The 17090-nt window shown below is 41.1% G+C and overlaps 1 protein-coding gene and 1 non-coding gene across 19 annotated transcripts in view; both read left to right on the top strand.

The window, feature by feature from the left end:
• Positions 1–1765: 1765 nt before the first annotated feature.
• Positions 1766–17090, top strand: part of CREM (cAMP responsive element modulator) — an 86132-nt gene continuing 70807 nt past the window's right edge. For 9 of the 18 annotated variants that reach the window (XM_010389397.2, XM_010389396.2, XM_010389395.2 and 6 more), the window contains exons 1-2: positions 1843–2093; positions 12963–13060. In XM_010389397.2, coding sequence (XP_010387699.1) covers positions 13017–13060 — 44 coding nt within the window. In that variant the 5' untranslated portion in view covers positions 1843–2093; positions 12963–13016. Of the gene's footprint in view, positions 2094–2140; positions 2468–3987; positions 4386–12962; positions 13061–17090 lie in introns of those variants that run through there. The other 9 variants (XM_010389406.2, XM_010389405.2, XM_010389398.2 and 6 more) reach the window with 7 other exon arrangements.
• On the top strand, positions 10562–10620 carry LOC115900573. Its single transcript, XR_004060246.1, has one exon. It is a non-coding gene; the product is annotated as a U7 small nuclear RNA (small nuclear RNA).

Below are 17090 nucleotides of genomic sequence, written 5' to 3'. Positions count from 1 at the left end.
TTCTGCCCATTTTAAAATCTTATGCTTCCCTTACTTGCCCACAGCTAACAAGCATACATTTAAACCCAGATCCAACTGCATGGTTTTTTAAGTCTATTACATCTTATGGCAAGGGATAGCAGAGGCCATGAACTGATGGGCTTGTAAGTATGTGTATCTCACCTCTAGTATTGATCTTTGTAAAAAAAACAGATTAACAGAAAACTATGGTTTGTGCTTTCTGAACTTTATAATTAAGACTACATACATATGGGAGTAAAATACTGACAAGAAAGGAAACAGTAGAGAAAATACTTTGCAAATAAGAAATTGCTGTTCCTTTGATTCTTTTTGATTCATATGAACTTCTGTTACACAGACAATTGTTGTGGACACAATTCCCTTTGACCTATGAAAATTAGATTTGAATAAAGGTTCAGATTGGATTTAGATTAGGTCCTGCTCAGTGAAAATTATGAAAACACTCTGACACTACAGTAACTGATATGAAAGAATAAATCCTCACTTAACATTGTCAATAGCTTCTTAGAAACTCGTTTTCAGTGAAACAATGTACAATGAAACCGATTTTTGTTGTCATCAATATTATAAGGAAATGAAGACAACATTGAATGAAATGTTTTTTTGTGGACCTGCTGTAAGTTGTTAGGCTAAAAACTATGGTTTCTAAGAACTTATCGTTAAGTGACGACCTACTGTACTTTATAACCATGCTGCTATTCTTTATTCCTGACATCTCATTAATTTTTTTTTTTGAGATGGAGCCTTGCTCTGTCACCCAGGCTGGAGTGCAGTGGAACGATCTCTCAGCTCACTGCAGCCTTGACCTCCCAGGTTGAAGCGATTCTCCTGCCTTAGCCTCCCAAGCAGCTGGGACTACAGGTGTCTGCCACCACTCCCGGCTAATTTTTGTATTTTTAGTAGAGATGGGGTTTCACCATGTTGGCCAGGCTGCTCCTGATCTCAAGTGATCTGCCCATGTCTGTCTCCCAAAGTGCTGGGATTACAGGCGTGAGCCCCAGGCCGACCTTTCTAATCTTAAAAAAAAAAAGAGAGAGATGGGGTCTCACTGTGTTCCCTAGGCTGGACTCCTGGGCTCAAGCGATCCTCCCACCTTGGCCTCCCGAAGTGTTGGGATTACAGGCCTGAGCCAGCGCGCCCGGCATGCGGAGCATTTCCAGTCAAACACTGGGATAAACTGCAAGAAACGACCCTAAGAAGCAGGTGAATTGTCTCAGGAGCTCAATCTTCCTTTGGAGAAGGACTCAACCAGCTGTGACTGGCTGTGAAGATGGAGGAAAAGGGCCACTAGTTAACGCATGTAGACAGCTTTTAAAAGTCAGAAGAAGCACGCCTGTAGTCCCAGCTACTCAGGAGGCTGAGGCGGGAGGATCACTTGAGCCTGGGGAGATAGAGGTTGCAGAGCCGAGATCACGCCACTGCAGTCGGGCCTGAACAGAGGTGAGACGCTCGCGGATCTTGGCTTGGGGCTGGCGGCTTTAGGAAGAAACTGACCTCGAGACCCTGAGGACCTGGCGACAGCCGTTACTCTGGCTGACAAGTCATTGGACTTCCGGCGCACGCGCGGCGGGGCGCGGCAAGGCCAGCTTCCGGTTTCCAGCCTTGCCCCGGCCCCTACCTTCCGCCCCACCTCCAGTCTAGTGCCTCCTCTTGGCCCCGCCCCTTGACCTTACTGCTCCCCACCCTAGGCCCCGCCCCCTGACCCGCTCCTTCCCGCCGCCCCTCCCCCGTTCCATTTCATTGTTGGATTGTGGCGCCTCACTCCTGCTGGTGGCCGGCAGGGGGCGGAGTTCGAGCCTGGATTTTTTTTTTCCGTCCCCCGGGAGGCCGTCCGGGCGTGGGGGAGGGGAGGGCGGGGCGGGAGGACGCGGTTCGGTCTGCTGCAGCGCTACTTTTGGTCCGGAGGCCGCGGCTACCGCATCAGAGCTGACGTGGGGACTACGTGGGGCCGCTGCCGGCGCCGGGTTGCTGGGCGGCGGCGCCGTTGCTGAGCGGCGGTCGGGCTCGCCGTCTCCACCTCCTCGCGTCCGTAATCAGTGACGAGGTCCGCTACGTAAATCCCTTTGCGGCGGGTAAGTGGTGCGCCGGCCCCGGCCCCGAGACCCAGCAGCCGGCGACGCGGCGCAGGAGGCGGAGGTGGAGGCAGGAGGCGGAGCGCAGCCAGGGGCGGTGGAGCAGCAGAGGCCGAGCGGAGCCGTGGGTGGCGGGCTAGGACCCCGGAGCCGGGCGGAGGTTTGGCGGGGAAGCCGCGAGTTCACCTGACGCGGTCCCTCGCTTGGCGCCCCCGAGGCCGCTGCCTTCTCGGCCCACGCCCGCTTGGTCCGCTCAGCTGCCCTGGGACCCGCCTGCCTCCTCGCGAACTTGGGACGAGTTGGAAAATCCGCTCTGAGAGAGCCTTGCGGCTCAGGGGAGCGGTTTAACTCGGAAAAGGAAAAGGAAGCCAGAAGTAAGGACCTCGGATTTCAGTGCCCACAGCGCTTCTGCCCCACTTTACGAGCTCAGTTCAAACTTGAGCGAATGCAGCCCGTTTTCCCCAAAACCCGGCCGGAGGGCCTCGTAGCTGAGTCATTCGGTCCCGGGCGCGAGCAATCTCAGGAGAGGGAAGGGCAGAGCCGCGACCGCTCTCGAAAGGCTTATTTTCCCTTCTGCCTGAGTCTTGCCTTTTTAGGGCCATCTGGTAAGGTTTCCAGAGCCTGCTGAATTTGGGGAATAAACACATTATTAAACATGCTTTTTTTTTGAGACAGTTTTGCTCTGTTACCCAGGCTGGAATGCAGCGAGCGGCATGATCTCAGCTCACTGCAGCCTCTGCCTGCTGGGTTCGAGCGATTCTCTTGCTTCAGCTTTCCGAGTAGCTGGGATTACAGGCATGCGCCACCACACCTGGCTAATTTTTGTGTTTTTGGTAGAGCTGGTGCTTTTACTATGTTGGTCAGGCTGGTCTCGAACTCCTGACTTTTGCCCCACCTCGGCCTCCCAAAGTGCTGGGATTACAGGCGTGAGCCACCGCGCCCAGCCTCAACATGTTTCTTGATCCTGTTGCGTTTTATTTGTATATCAGATACCTGAGTTTGAAATCACTTAGGGGTTTCCTGCATGCTGCTCAGTGAAGCAGCTGTCAGTTTGTAATCACATTTTAAGAAATTGTGACTTAAAGGGCCAGTCTCAAAGTGTCATTGAAACTGGAAGAGCCCCTTTAACAGTGTGGTTTATGTACGTGACTCAGTTTTTTTTCTTTTTTTTTCTTTTTTTTTTTTTTTGAGACGGAGTCTCGCTCTGCCGCCCAGGCTGGAGTGCAGTGGCCGGATCTCAGCTCACTGCAAGCTCCGCCTCCCGGGTTCACGCCATTCTCCTGCCTCAGCCTCCGGAGTAGCTGGGACTACAGGCGCCCGCCACCTCCCCCGGCTAGTTTTTTGTATTTTTTTTTTTTTTTAGTAGAGACGGGGTTTCACCGTATTAGCCAGGATGGTCTCGATCTCCTGACCTCGTGATCCGCCCGTCTCGGCCTCCCAAAGTGCTGGGATTACAGGCTTGAGCCACCGCGCCCGGCTCAGTTTTCTTTTCTACTTAATTTGCCGGGCGGATGAGAGTGCACCTTTCCCTTGACACAAAAGCCTAGATTGAATAGTGAGAGGTCCGCTATGAACATTTTATCAGATTACATTAATAAACCACGCTGTTTTGTTTTGCTTTGGCTTTGAAGCACCACCTTTTTTTCCTAGTCTTTTGTTTGTTTGTTTGTTTTGAGACAGAGTCTCGCTCTGTTGCCCAGGCTAGAGCGCAGTGGCACGATCTCGGCTCACTGAAAGCTCTGCATTCCGGGTTCATGCCATTCTCCTGCCTCAGCCTCCCTAGTAGCTGAGACTACAGGCGCCCGCCACCACGTCTGGCTAATTTTTTGTATTTTAAGTAGGGACGGGATTTCACCGTGTTAGCCAGGATGGTCTCGATCTTCTGACCTCGTGATCCACCCGCCTCGGCCTCACAAAGTGCTGGGATTACAGGCGTGAGCCACCGCACCCGGCCTTTTTTTTCTTAGTCTTGATTCTGTTTTTGGATAACAGACTTTCCCTTCCTAAGTCATAGTAGTCTTAAAGTCTTTCAATCTAAAGTAATTTTTTTCCCAAAGGAAGGCAAATTGCACACAATATGTTTGGCCAATAAATGCTAAGTATTAAAACTGATGTTTAAAGAACTATGTATTGATCCCGACACAACTTTAACAAATATATTAAAATGGTTTTGATCATGAATGAGTAAACACTTAAAGCATCGTCAGTATACACACGACTTTGGCGAATCTGTATAGATGAATATAACACATACTTTCCCAGTGAGTTGGTGATGGATATGGAATCATTTTGGTGAGTGTGAAGTTGTAATTACGATGATGTTTGTGTATATATTTTGGTGACAGTATATGAATAAATTTTTATTTAATGCGTAAACACAGAGGACATTTTTATTTTTAGTCTTTTTGTTTTTGCATTGTCCGTGAAAGTTAATGAAATTTACTTCTACTTTCTGAATTTTAAACTCTCGAATCCATAGTTAATAGGCTGTGTTCCAGTTTCATACTCAGGTGAGTCACTGCGTAATCAAAATACAAAATCTTGCTTAGGGTTATGACCATTTCACGAAAAGTAGGGAAAAGTTTTGCATTATTAACATACATAAGGAATCCTGACTGAATCTTTACCAATATAGACATATGTTTCTGATCCTTTTTCTCCCAAGTTGTATTCCCTGCAAATTAAGTATTGGGCCAGAAGATTGAGCTAGGTTTATTGTTGAAGTGGATAGTCCTACTGAAGAGCTCTCAAATGTCCTGTTCCTTTTAGATAGACTTCTTAAAACTGAGCAGTGCAAATAATAGCTGAACCACTGAGAGACGTTATTTTTTAAAGCAGTTTTAGAACCAATGTTTTTATATTTCCTTATCAACGTTGATAAGGAAATAAGCCTGAAATGCCGAATATTATTGTTTCTACTTAAGTAAACTGATGGATTCCATATGTAAAAGTCAGCTTTGAAAAGAATTATTATTGTACATTGAATATAGTTTTGATATTATCAACACAGGAACTTAAAAAAATACCCATTGTAGGCTGGGCGTGGAGGCTCATGCCTGTAATCCCAGCATTTTGGGAGGCTGAGGCAGGCAGATCACCTGAGGTCGGGAGTTCAAGACCAGCCTAACCAACACGGAGAAACCCTGTCTCTACGAAAAATACGAAATTAGCCGGGCATAGTGGCCCATGCCTGTAATTCCAGCTACTCAGCAGGCTGAGGCTGGAGAATCGCTTGAACCCAGAAGGCAGAGGGTGCAGTGAGGCGAGATCAAGCCATTGCACTCCAGCCTGGGCAACAGGAGCGAAACTCTGTCTCAGAAACAAAACAAACAAAAAAAACCACCCATTTTAGGAAAGATGTATCTCATTACACAATAGGTAGAAATGAACATTTTAAATAATTATGTTGATAATCTCCTTTTAGACAATACATTTTAAATACCTTTTGCAATGGGAGCTCCACAATAAAGACTGCTGTTCTTAAGAATAAATGCTTTTACTCATAGGTTTTCATTTTCTGATACTGTATATCCAGTAGAGAATAAGCAAGAACAAAGAAGAAAACCTAAGGATATCATTAGTGGAAATTTTTGTTGATACTACTTATGAAAATGCCTTAAATCTTACTGCACTGAATAATGATGTTTTGTTCAATGATGGACCACATATATGTCCCTTAAGATTATAATGGAGCTGAAGAATTCCTGTCACCTAGTGATGTCCTAGCTGTCCTAATGTCAGAGGGCAGAGTATTACCTTTTCTATGTTTAGGTATGTTTCAACACACAAATACATTCCACTGTGTTCTAATCACCTGCAGTATATAGTACAGTAACATGCTGTACAGGTTTTGTAGCCTAGGAGCAACAGGCTATCCCATTTGGCGTAGGTGTGTAGTCAGTTACGCCATCTTCGTTTGTTTAAGAGCAGTTTATAACGTTCGCAGAATGAAGTTGCCTAATATTTCTAAGAACATATCCCCATTATTAAGGAAAGCATAACTGTAGTTCAGTTATAGTAAGGTTTGCAAAGTAAAATGATATCTATTTGCACATTTCATGACAGGCCTTCCTAGGAGTGATAGAGGAAATTACTGGCAACATGTGTGTGAAGTTTTTGTAAGTAGAGGAAATGCATAGGCTACAAAACTATATGGTAGTTTTGCTTAAAGACTGGTTAAATAACTATCTCATTGGTCAAGAAGGAAGCTTACCTCTAAGAAAACCTTACTAGCAACTCATCCTCTTGTTAGACTTTTTTGAAGCCTCATCAGTTCTCCACAAATGAGAAATATTCTTTGTGCATGTTTTCTAAACAGTAGTATAACCAGGCCAATTAAATGTCAAGATATTAATAAAATCCTGTGAACGTTTAAGAGTGGAGCTAATGTGATGCTAATATTTTCCTTGAGAATTTCACAAAATAAACTCAGTGTCTTCAAAGTTATCTTAGTAAAGATTTTTTTTTAATTTTTTTAAACAGAGCAGACTTAAATCTCTATCTTAGAATAGCAAAATAGCAGATAGTTTTGTTTATATTCTTAACCTCAATGTTTTCATTGATAGCACAAAAAATGATTTTTTTTTTGCCTTAGAAATGGTTTTAACTGTAATTTATATCCTAGCATTGATTATGGTGAAAGTGTCCAACCTTGGAATTGTGGCAACTATATCATACATAAAGACCTACATTACTGAATATGGGTGCTTAGAATGTTTTTACTCTTAAAAATTTCTGAAGGAGTAAAATTAGGCATGTTTCTGCACTTAGAAGGATACAAGTTTTTTTCAGATGTATAAGATAGGCCCAATCTAGGTAAGTAAAATAATGGTAAAATTGTTTTTTCTGATCTTAAGCTGATTCAGGTAGTTTACTTTGTCAGATTTACTATCTAGTGGTTAATGCATTTATACTTAATATGTAGATGTTTTGAAATGTACGTAATGTGCAGTAAAAAAGCATGCAGTTGGAAAAAACAAAAAAACAAAAACCTTACAGTGAGCCTAGTCAAGCAAATAACTCCCTCAAAAGTTTACAAATTTGGTTTCACATTGGCCGGGTGCGGTGGCTCATGCCTGTAATCCCAGCACTTTGGGAGGCCAAGGTGGGTGGATCACGAGACCAGCTTGACCAAACATGGTGAAACCCCGTCTCTACTAAAAATACAGAAATTAGCTGGGCATGGTGGCTCACGTGTGTAATCCCGGCTACTCAGGAAGCTGAGGCAGGAGAATCGCTTGAACCCGGGAGTTGGAGGTTGCAGTGAGCCAAGATCGTGCTACTGCACTCCAGCCTGGGTGACAGAGCGAGACTCAGTCTCAAAAAACATAAAATAAAAATTTGGTTTCACATGAAGAGGTGGTGGTGAGGGAGGGAGGTGTTTGAAAGGATGGAGATAGACCATGATTATTTGAATTTCATTTTTCATTTCCTCTTCAGCAGCCGATTCTGTAGTTCATTTACTGTGAAACAGCCAAAAGCAGGCAGCAGGTGGGAAATGAATTGAAAAAGAGACACTTATTGAATAGCTAATCCTTTAGTGATTTTAGTAAAGAGTTAAGATTTCTTAATAACAGTTATCTCAGGCAATTAAATTGGAGTAGCCGTGAATCTGTATTAGAGAGCCTCCTGAATTTATGTATAATTCATGTTTGAAATATTAAAGACATTTACAAGTGTTTGGAATATTTATTTACGAGTATCCCTCTTGGCTATTCTGTTTTTACATGAAAGTGTAAAGATTATTTTTTGAAAGTTATTGTAACTTTGCTTCATAAAGAGTGTAAGACTAATGGTGTAATTTCATGGTACTGCTTTCTCACGTTGTTTTTCCTGTACTCATCTCCTTCCCCTAAAATACGTAACCATAGTCTCATCCCTGTCAATTTCAGCTGTTGGAATTATTTCTGTCTTACAAGTAGCCCCACCTTCTCTTAATATTTTAATCGACTTGGTTGAGAAGGACCAACTTTACAATATGAGCTTCATATTCTCCTTTATCTTTCAAACTTTATTGCTATTGCTACTTAAATTACAGTTAACCTATGGATATCTACTTTTGCAAAGAACTAAAACCTTGCTTCATCACAGAACCAAATAGATTGTATTTCTCTGTGTTCTCTTTCTCTTCCTGCTTCTGTAAAAGGTATGATACCTTTTATTCCACATTCCTTTCTTTTTCTTTTAGATATGCTAGTTGCAGTGCTTTCAGTTTTTATTATTTTTCTTAGGCTTTTTTTCCAAAACCATCTCAATAATGCATAATTTACAGTTTAGATTTTTGGGTTTTTGAAAGTGGCGTAAGAACTTAGATTGTTTGGCAAGTGTCTTATAAATCTTAATTTAATATTTCCCGTATTTCATAGTTATCTCCAACTGTAATATCTAGTCCAAAAGCAGGGTTTTTTTTTGTTTTGTTTTTTGTTTTTTTTGAGACAGAGTCTCACTTTGTTGCCCAGGCTGGAGTGCAGTGGAGTGATCGCGGCTCACTGCAGCCTTCACCCTCCCGGGTTCAAGCGATTCTCCTGCCTTTGCCTCCCGAGTACCTGGGATTACAGGCGCCCGCCACCGTGCCTGGCTAAATAACTTTTGTGGTTTTTGCAGATAGGGTTTCACCATGTTGGCCAGGCTGGTCTCGAACTCCTGACCTTATGTGATTACAGGCGTGAGCCACGGCGCCTGAGCAGAAGCAATTTTTTTAAGCAGAAAAAGCAAAACTGTCTTTATTGTCTTTCCAAAGCTTTCAACTTAGTCTTTAGAGAAACAGTTCTCTTTTTGAATCATTTAATCCACTTAGTCATTTCATCTAAGGTACTATTTAACAAAATTACAAAATTGCAACAAGTATGGCTGGCATAATCAGGTTTGGTGACAAATACAACTAACTCTTGGTAAGCACCCATCCCTGTTGGAGTGAACACAAGTGCTTGGGCACACTAGAGAACTGTGGTGGGCATTACTGTAAGCTTCACAGGAGTGGAGAACACTGTTAATATGGAGAGCTGGAAATTGGTTAAGTAGACTTTGGTATTCTAGTAAACTTGCCCAAGAAGTTTAATTCTTATATATACCTAATTTTTCCAGAAAGTTACATTAAGGTATTAATGTAATTAACCACAGCAGATTAGGTATTCAAAGTTTTTTTTTTTTAGACAGCTCTGTTGCCCTGGCTGGAGTGCAATGGTGCTATCTCGGCTCACTACAATTTCCACCTCCTGGGTTCAAGCGATTCTCCTGCCTCAGCCTCCAGAGTAGCTGGGATTGTAGGCACACACCACCATGCTAGCTAATTTTTGTAATTTTTTTTTTTTTTTTTTTTTTTTTAAATGAGACAGAGTCTCACTCTTTCGTTGCCCAGGCTGGAGTGCAGGGGCGGGATCTTGGCTTACTGCAACCCCTGCTTCCTGGGTTCAAGCAGTTCTCCTGCCTCACCCTCCCAAGGAGCTGGGATTGGTGCATGCCACCATTCCTGGCTAATTTTGTATTTTTAGTAGATAGGGGATTTCGCCATGTTGGCCAGGCTGGCTGGTCTTGAACCCTTGACCTCAGGTGATGTGCCCGCCTCAGCCTTCCAAAGTGCTGGGATTACTGGGGTGAACCACGGTACCTGGCCTCAACATTTTTAAGTGTTAATTTAATACTATCTTTATCAGCATATTGTATTTGTTTGCTTATTTTATATGAGCGTTTTCCAACATTCGCTTTCTTACCCTCTCTGTAATATATAATCCCATATTCAGATTTCACCATTTGTCCCCAAAATGTCTTTTATAGCATAATCAACATATTTTAAATATCATTTGTATAGAAAGCTATATATTGAAGTATACTGACAGCAATGAAATTAATTAAGCCTGGCACGATGGCTCAAGCGTAATCCCAGCACTTTGGGAGGCCAAGGCAGGCGGATCACTTGAAGTCAGGGGTTTGAGACCAGCCTGTCCAACATGGTCAAACACCGTCTCTACTAAAAATACAAAAATTAGCTGGGCGTGGTGGCATGTGCCTGTAATCCCAGCTACTTGGGAGGCTGAGGCACGAGAACTGCAGAACTGCTTGAACCTGGGATGTGGAGTTTGCAGTGAGCTGAGATGGTGCCACTGCGCTCCAGCCTGGGCGACGGAGCAAGACTCAGTCTCAAAAAAAAAAAAAAAAAAGAAATTAATTGAAGCTATTACACCAGAGGGTGAACATAGAGCAACATGCTGGTGAAAGTAAGGTGAATGCCAAATGTTATTTTTGTAATCATACCTAATAAAGTTTTTATCGGGATGTTAGATGACCTTCAAAATACGGCACAGAAATCCATAACCAGCAAAATAATTTTGGGTCTCCTTTCTTCTTGTAAGTTGTTACTTGCCTGTAACAAACTCCTCTAAAATATGCCTTTCTGCTCTAAAAGCTAAAGCTTAAGAGTCCCTTGGCAGATGGGACTTTTAAATTATTCCTGTAGAAAATTGGTAATATGTAAGTGTTACAGCTCATAGAATTTGTCCAGCAAGCTCTCTGGTTTTTCCAGAATGCCCTCCACCCCCCAAAAAAAGAAAATTGGTAGATTGGTAGTATACAGGATATATCAGTGTTCTTTGGGAGTTTAGTTATAAAGAGATCTGATTAGAAATTATAACTGGAGAGCTGATTACAGTGGCTCATGCCTGTAATCCCAACACTTTGGGAGGCTATGGTGGGAGGATTGCTTGAAGCTAGGAGTTTGAGACCAGCCTGGGCAACATAGTGATACCCATTTCTGGAAAAAAAAAAAAAAATTAAAAAGACATTAAAAAATAATGAGCCAAAGAAGATAGAGAACAAAAGGCTAGATAATTTGGAAGAAAAGCATGAAAGTAATGTCATAAAGAATTCAAAGAGGACAAGGTTTCAAATAGAGGAGGAAATGCTGTAGGGGTATTGAGGAAGATGGGGACTAGAAAGCATCCTTTTAGATTTGGCAAGCAGGCAAATTCATTGGTGCAAGCAAGCATTCATTCATTGGTGACCTTGTGGAGAATAGTTGGAATGAAGTAAGGCTCTCATCATCCTGAGTCAGGGTCAAGTTTATCTTGTCCTTATTCGGGTAGGAGGCTAGTTTTTCTCTTTGATATCCTGTGGCTCCCATGGCAAGAAGATGGTGCTTTCTTCAGTGGTGGTTACCTCTGGGAAGAGGAAGCAGGCGGCTGTTCCTGGACTTCTCTGAATACCTTTTTCTAGTTTTAAAGTTTTGAACCACAAGAATCTGTTATTCAGCAAATAAAATATTTCCAAGTGAAATACAGAAATTGGCATTTGTTTCTATGATACAGAAATTGGCATTTGTTTCTATGATACAGTGCTGTGATTGCCATTATTGTTCAAGTGCTATTATTATTTTATTGACAGATCTGCCCCCTCTTTAGATTGCAGGCTCCTGGAGAGCTGTCTCCTGCAGTGCCCCAGCATCTAGTGTGAGGGGGTGGCATCTAATGGGTTATACAACTTTTAAGAAGCATAAGATGTCCCTATGTAAAATGCTAGTGTAGTGTAACAGAATAAGGTTTAATCTCAGAATGGCATCAGTTCTGCTTTTTGTTCCTGTTGTGAGGAGCCTTTTCAAATGCCCTACTGTCTCTTGTCTCTATGCTGGGGGCAGATGGTAGCAGTAGTAACCATTGCCTTAGTGCCCTTAGTAAGGTCTGATAAACCTGCCTACTGCCTACAGTTCCAAATTTGACCAGGATTGTATGCCATCATTTAGAGGAACCCTTAGGAGGGGACTCTGAAAGCAGTGTGTCTGTCTAAGCACTGCTGTTGCGGGCAGAGGCGCCTAGAGGTTACTTAGGGATGAGCACGATTGTTTTCTCCAGCTCTAAAATAAATTAAGGACTCCCAGATTTTTTTTTTTTTTTTTTTTGAGACTGTCTCAAAAGAGTTTAGGTCTGTGAATGGTCTTGCTCCATCACCTAGGCTGGAGTACAGTGGTGCAAACATGGCCCATTGCAGCCTCAACTTTGTGCTCAAGTGATTCTCCCACCTCAGCCTCCTGAGTAGCTGGGAGTCCAGGCCTGTGCCACCATACCTGGTCAGTTTTCTTGTAGAGACAAGTTCTCACTATGTTGCCAAGGCTTGTCTCAAACTCCTGACTTCAAGCAAACCTGCTGCCTCAGCCTCCCACAGTGCTGGGATTACAGGTGTGAGCCACCATGTCTGGCTCAAGTGTTCTTTTGTCTTTTTTTTTTTTTTTTTTTTTGCCAGTTTTACTTCATTCCACATGTCAAATATATCTTTTTAAAGATATTAGTAAAAAAAGAGAGTTTAATTGCTACCGTGTCTAAACCAGGTTTTTTTCATGGATTGAAAGCTATCAGAAGGACGTTTTGAATAAATGTATTTTGTTTGGAGTTTAATTTTTGAATAAAAACCCAAGTTGGAATTTAAGGTAAATGAAAATTTTGTTGCATTGAAGTGAAATATAAGGAAATAATTCATTAAGTTTATTAAATGATCATTACTTCTTAAAAATAGAGCTGATACCCATGAGCTATACTTAGTGTGTATTAGATGATTTAGATAGCACTGCTTTGTCTTCAGTAGCAAATAATCAGAAAAATAGTGTATCATTTAAGTTTTGTCAATTTTTTTTTCCCTAGGAAGATAAGAAAAATACAGTAGAAATAAGATTGACAAAAAACAGTACAAGGCTGTTTTTAGCTTTCTAGTCTTTCAGTTTTTTTTTGCGGGGCGGGGGGTGGTGTTTTGTATTTTTAGTTTTATAGAAATTAGAATGTTCTTCCTGGCCTCGTTTTTAGAGGTTTTAATTTAAATAAAATTTAATTTGAGAGTTTTTTGAAGTGAAATGTTACTATCTCCCAATTCAACATTATAATTTTACTGCAGGATAAATAAAGAAAACGGGAAAGGAGGAAAGCATTGATTACAAATGTCTTAACAATGAGCAAATGTGCAAGGAAAAAATATATTAAGACAAATCTAAGGTAGGTAGATGTACGTTTTTCTGTTCTTTTGAAAATTCTACTTAGCTTAAAGTTCATGATGAGTAAATGGATATATAGATGTACACATACATATATGTATGTACATGTATTCTATTATATACTCAAATTATTCAGTCATTCACTTAAGGTACCATGTACTGTGTACCATACTAGGTGCTGTAGGGGATGTGTGGGTATGTCAGTTGACGTATGCTAAATACTGGTCTTTTCAGTTAGAAAGTAGACCATTTGTGAGGATGTCGATAGTTCAGTGGATTTGTAGAATTTGAAGAGTCCTCAGGGTTTTATTCTTCCTCCTGGCCTTTTGGCTATACTTGTACTTAACCTTACGAAGTAGAAGAAAGTTTCTACCAACATTTTACAAATATCCAAATAGAATTTTTCAAGTTTTCTTTTGATTACTTTCAGAGACATTCTGTTTCATCAGTTGGATATAGCCCTGAAGAGAAAATTGATTTTCCACTTTTTCTAAAGTTATTTAAAAGAATAGAAACAACTTTAATAACTACCTTTTCCAATTGGATTCTGTTTTTAGAAGAGGTGAAAATTTTTTTCAAGGGTAATGCACTTCCTCTGCAGTGTAATTTGTCTTTGAAAATTGGATGCAGCTAAAATTTTAGAATTTTTTTTTTTTTCTTTTTTTTTGAGACAGAGTCTCACTCTGTTACCCAGGCTGGAGTGCAATGGCACAATCTTGGCTCACTGCAACCTCTGCCTCCCAGGTTCAAGGGATTCTCCTGCCTCAGCCACCTGAGTAGCTGGGATTACAGGGTGCCACCATATCTGGCTAATTTTTTGTATTTTGTATTAAAACAATTTTTTATTAAAATTTTTTTTTTTTTTTTTTTTAGGCTAGGTGCAGTGGCTCTAGCCTATAATCCCAGCACTTTGGGAGGCCAAGGTGGGAGAACTGCTTGAGGTCAGGTGTTAAAGACCAGCCTGGGGAAAAAAAAGGAAAGCAAGAAAAGAGAAGAAGACCAGCCTGGGCAACATAGCAAGATCCTGTCTCTTAGGAAAAAAAATGTTTTAATGGAGGGTCCTATTTTTTTAAAAAACAATAGTTATATTAATATTTTATTAATTTGGATCCCAGTATATTCAAAACAGGTTGGGATAAAATATTTGCTTTTCTATCAAAGGAGAGAAGGGTTTGCTAAAATAATATAAAGGAGATTTCAGAAGAAATGTTTAACTTCAAAAGAAAATAATGTTCCTGCTATTATTAGTTGTTCGTAAATTTAAATATCCCCATTTTAGCTATTTTTTTGTTTGTTTGTTTTTTTGAGACACAGTTTCACTCTGTTGCCCAGGCTGGATTGCAGTGGCATAATCTTGGCTCACTGCGACCTCTGTCTCCCAGGTTCAAGAGATTCTTGTGCCTTAGCCCTTGAGTAACGGATTATAGGCGCGGGCCACCACGCCCAGCTAGTTTTTGTATTATTAGTAGAGATGGAGTTTCACCATATTGACCGGGCTGGTCTCAAACTCCTGACCTCAGGTGATCCACCTGCCTCGCCTTCCCAAAGTGCTGGGATTACAGGCATGAACCTCCGTGCCCAGCCACCATTTTAGCAAATTTTTACCTGTTTTTTAGAATTGTGGAACCAAATATTTGCCAGTATTTTGCTTGTTGTTAATTTATAGTGCTTAGCAGACTTTTTTGTTTGTTTTAGTTTTGTTTTATCCTTACATGTTTTTATTTTTAAATATTTTGTAATTCATAATTGTGAATTGGTTCTTTTCGCTCTGAAAAGGATTATTGTTTAAAATTAAAATACTACATAGTTAATTAAAGACTATTAGTTTTAGTACAACTGTGTTTATTTAATATCACAACTATGTCTAATATAGAAAGTGAGATTTGGGGAAATATATTCTAAGAGACATCTCTTCGGTTTTAATATATTTAGTTATAAATTATGTAGTGAATAATGTAAGATGATAATGGACTCTATAAATTCTATCTGGAGCAGCTGTGGCTGATTTATAGATGTTAATGCTGTATGTGCAACATTGACAGCTGAGTTTGGGGTCCTGCATTTCTGCTGAGACAGTGCTTGAAAAATGCCTGGTACAGTGCTTGACCCATGTTGAGCACTGAATTGTTAGTTGAATCTTCTGCACTGAGTCCTGTGTAGGAGTTGGGTTTTAGTGGGTTTAGGGGGTTGTACTGGAGGGCAGTTGGATATAAATCTGCGGAATAAACTGGCTGGAAATAGCATATATAGTTTAAATTGCTAGTGTTAACCTTACTTTTTTGTAGATGATTTTTACCTTCAAAAAAATAATTTTAGTATCAAACTTTTACTAAATGATATGAACTGAACACCGTGCAAGGTACTCTGACAGAATACAAATGGAATAAAATCACAGTCCATACATTTGCTATGAAAGAGAAAGCATATCTGAGTGAGACTGCAACAACAATTGCAGCATACTCCAAAACACATCATCATCATAAAATGTTGTCCAAACTGGAATACGCAGGGCACTGACCGTGGAAGGAACCCTGGAGTCACAGTCACAACACCTCTTTTTCATCACTCATCATGCTACCTATTATGTTCCCTGTAAAAGTCCCTTAATCTCTGTGAACGTTATTTTTCTTATTATAATAACACCTGAGAGTTGCACAGTTTTCCAGGATAGTTGAATAATTGGTTTATGTAGCATATACTGTACTAGGCACTGGGAATGCATGGAAATCTATAAGATGGGATCCCTGTCCCTGAGTTGCTCATGCTGTTGTGTGAATACATGTATTATATGCTACACAAATCTTATAACAGACTTGTAAAATGCTTTAGGAACTCAAAAAAGAATATCTAATTCTGCCCATGGCTGTTAGAATAGGCCTTTGAAAGATGGTGTCCTTGAACCAGACCTTGACAGACTAGTGAGAATTTGCCAGTTGGACAAAGAAGGATAAAGGGCATTTCAGGAAGAGGGAAGATTAGATGTAAAAGATTAAAACTGGGAGAGTAAGATATGTACTTGAAAAAATGTCTGATTAGGAGGCTGGCATGCAGTGTGTTGGAAAGAGTAGAGGGACTGGAGATGAGACTGTAGAACTAAAATGGGTCACATTGTGAAAGAGATCGAATGGCAGTGTGGTTTGGTAATGGAGTATATGGACTTCGGAATAAAACTTGGTTCGAAACCTGGCTATGCCACTTAATACCTTTGTGGTAAGATCAAATTCTTAACCTCCCTGAGTCTCCTTTTCCTTATTTCTTTTTCTTTTTTTTTTTTTTTTTTTTGAGACGGAGTCTTGCTCTGTCACCCAGGCTGGAGTGCAGTGGCCAGATCTCAGCTCACTGCAAGCTCCGCCTCCCGGGTTCACGCCATTCTCCTGCCTCAGCCTCCCGAGTAGCTGGGACCACAGGCGCCCGCCACCTCGCCCGGCTAATTTTTGTATTTTTAGTAGAGACGGGGTTTCACCGTGTTAGCCAGGATGGTCTCGATCTCCTGACCTCCTTTTCCTTATTTCTAAAAGAAGAACTAATTATTTTTTTATTTTTTGAGACAGTCTCACTCTGTTGCCCGGGCTGGAAGAACTGATGATAGTGATCTTACAGAGTTGTTAATCAAAACTACCAGTCACTTACCACATGCAAACTCTCAATAAATGATGGTTATAGTTATAAGAATTAGAAGTTTGGATTTTATTCTGTAGTCAATAGGAAGCTACTAAAGAGTTTTAAACAAAGAAATATTTTAAGTAGAAATACATGTTTTAGAAACATAACTATTGGCATGGATTGGAGCCAGAGTGGTGGCTGTGGAAATGTAGAGAAGGAGACTTAATTGTTCTTTAGAAGGTAGAATCATCAAACCTGGTGATGGTGCTGTGTGGAATGACAGGGAGTTTCAGGGGTTTCTGGCTTGAACAATTGGTTGGATGGTGGGGTCCCATTTCCTGAGATAGGAAACTCAGAAGGGTAGAAAGTTTGTGGAGGAAGTAGAGGAGTTTAGTTCTGGACCCATTGATTTTGAGGTTCCTGCAGGC

This window comes from Rhinopithecus roxellana, chromosome 11 (genome assembly GCF_007565055.1).
Source record: "Rhinopithecus roxellana isolate Shanxi Qingling chromosome 11, ASM756505v1, whole genome shotgun sequence".
In the NCBI taxonomy this organism is placed as follows: domain Eukaryota; kingdom Metazoa; phylum Chordata; class Mammalia; order Primates; family Cercopithecidae; genus Rhinopithecus; species Rhinopithecus roxellana.
Note: the sequence above shows the minus strand (reverse complement) of the source record. Positions and strands in the feature narration are given on the sequence as shown.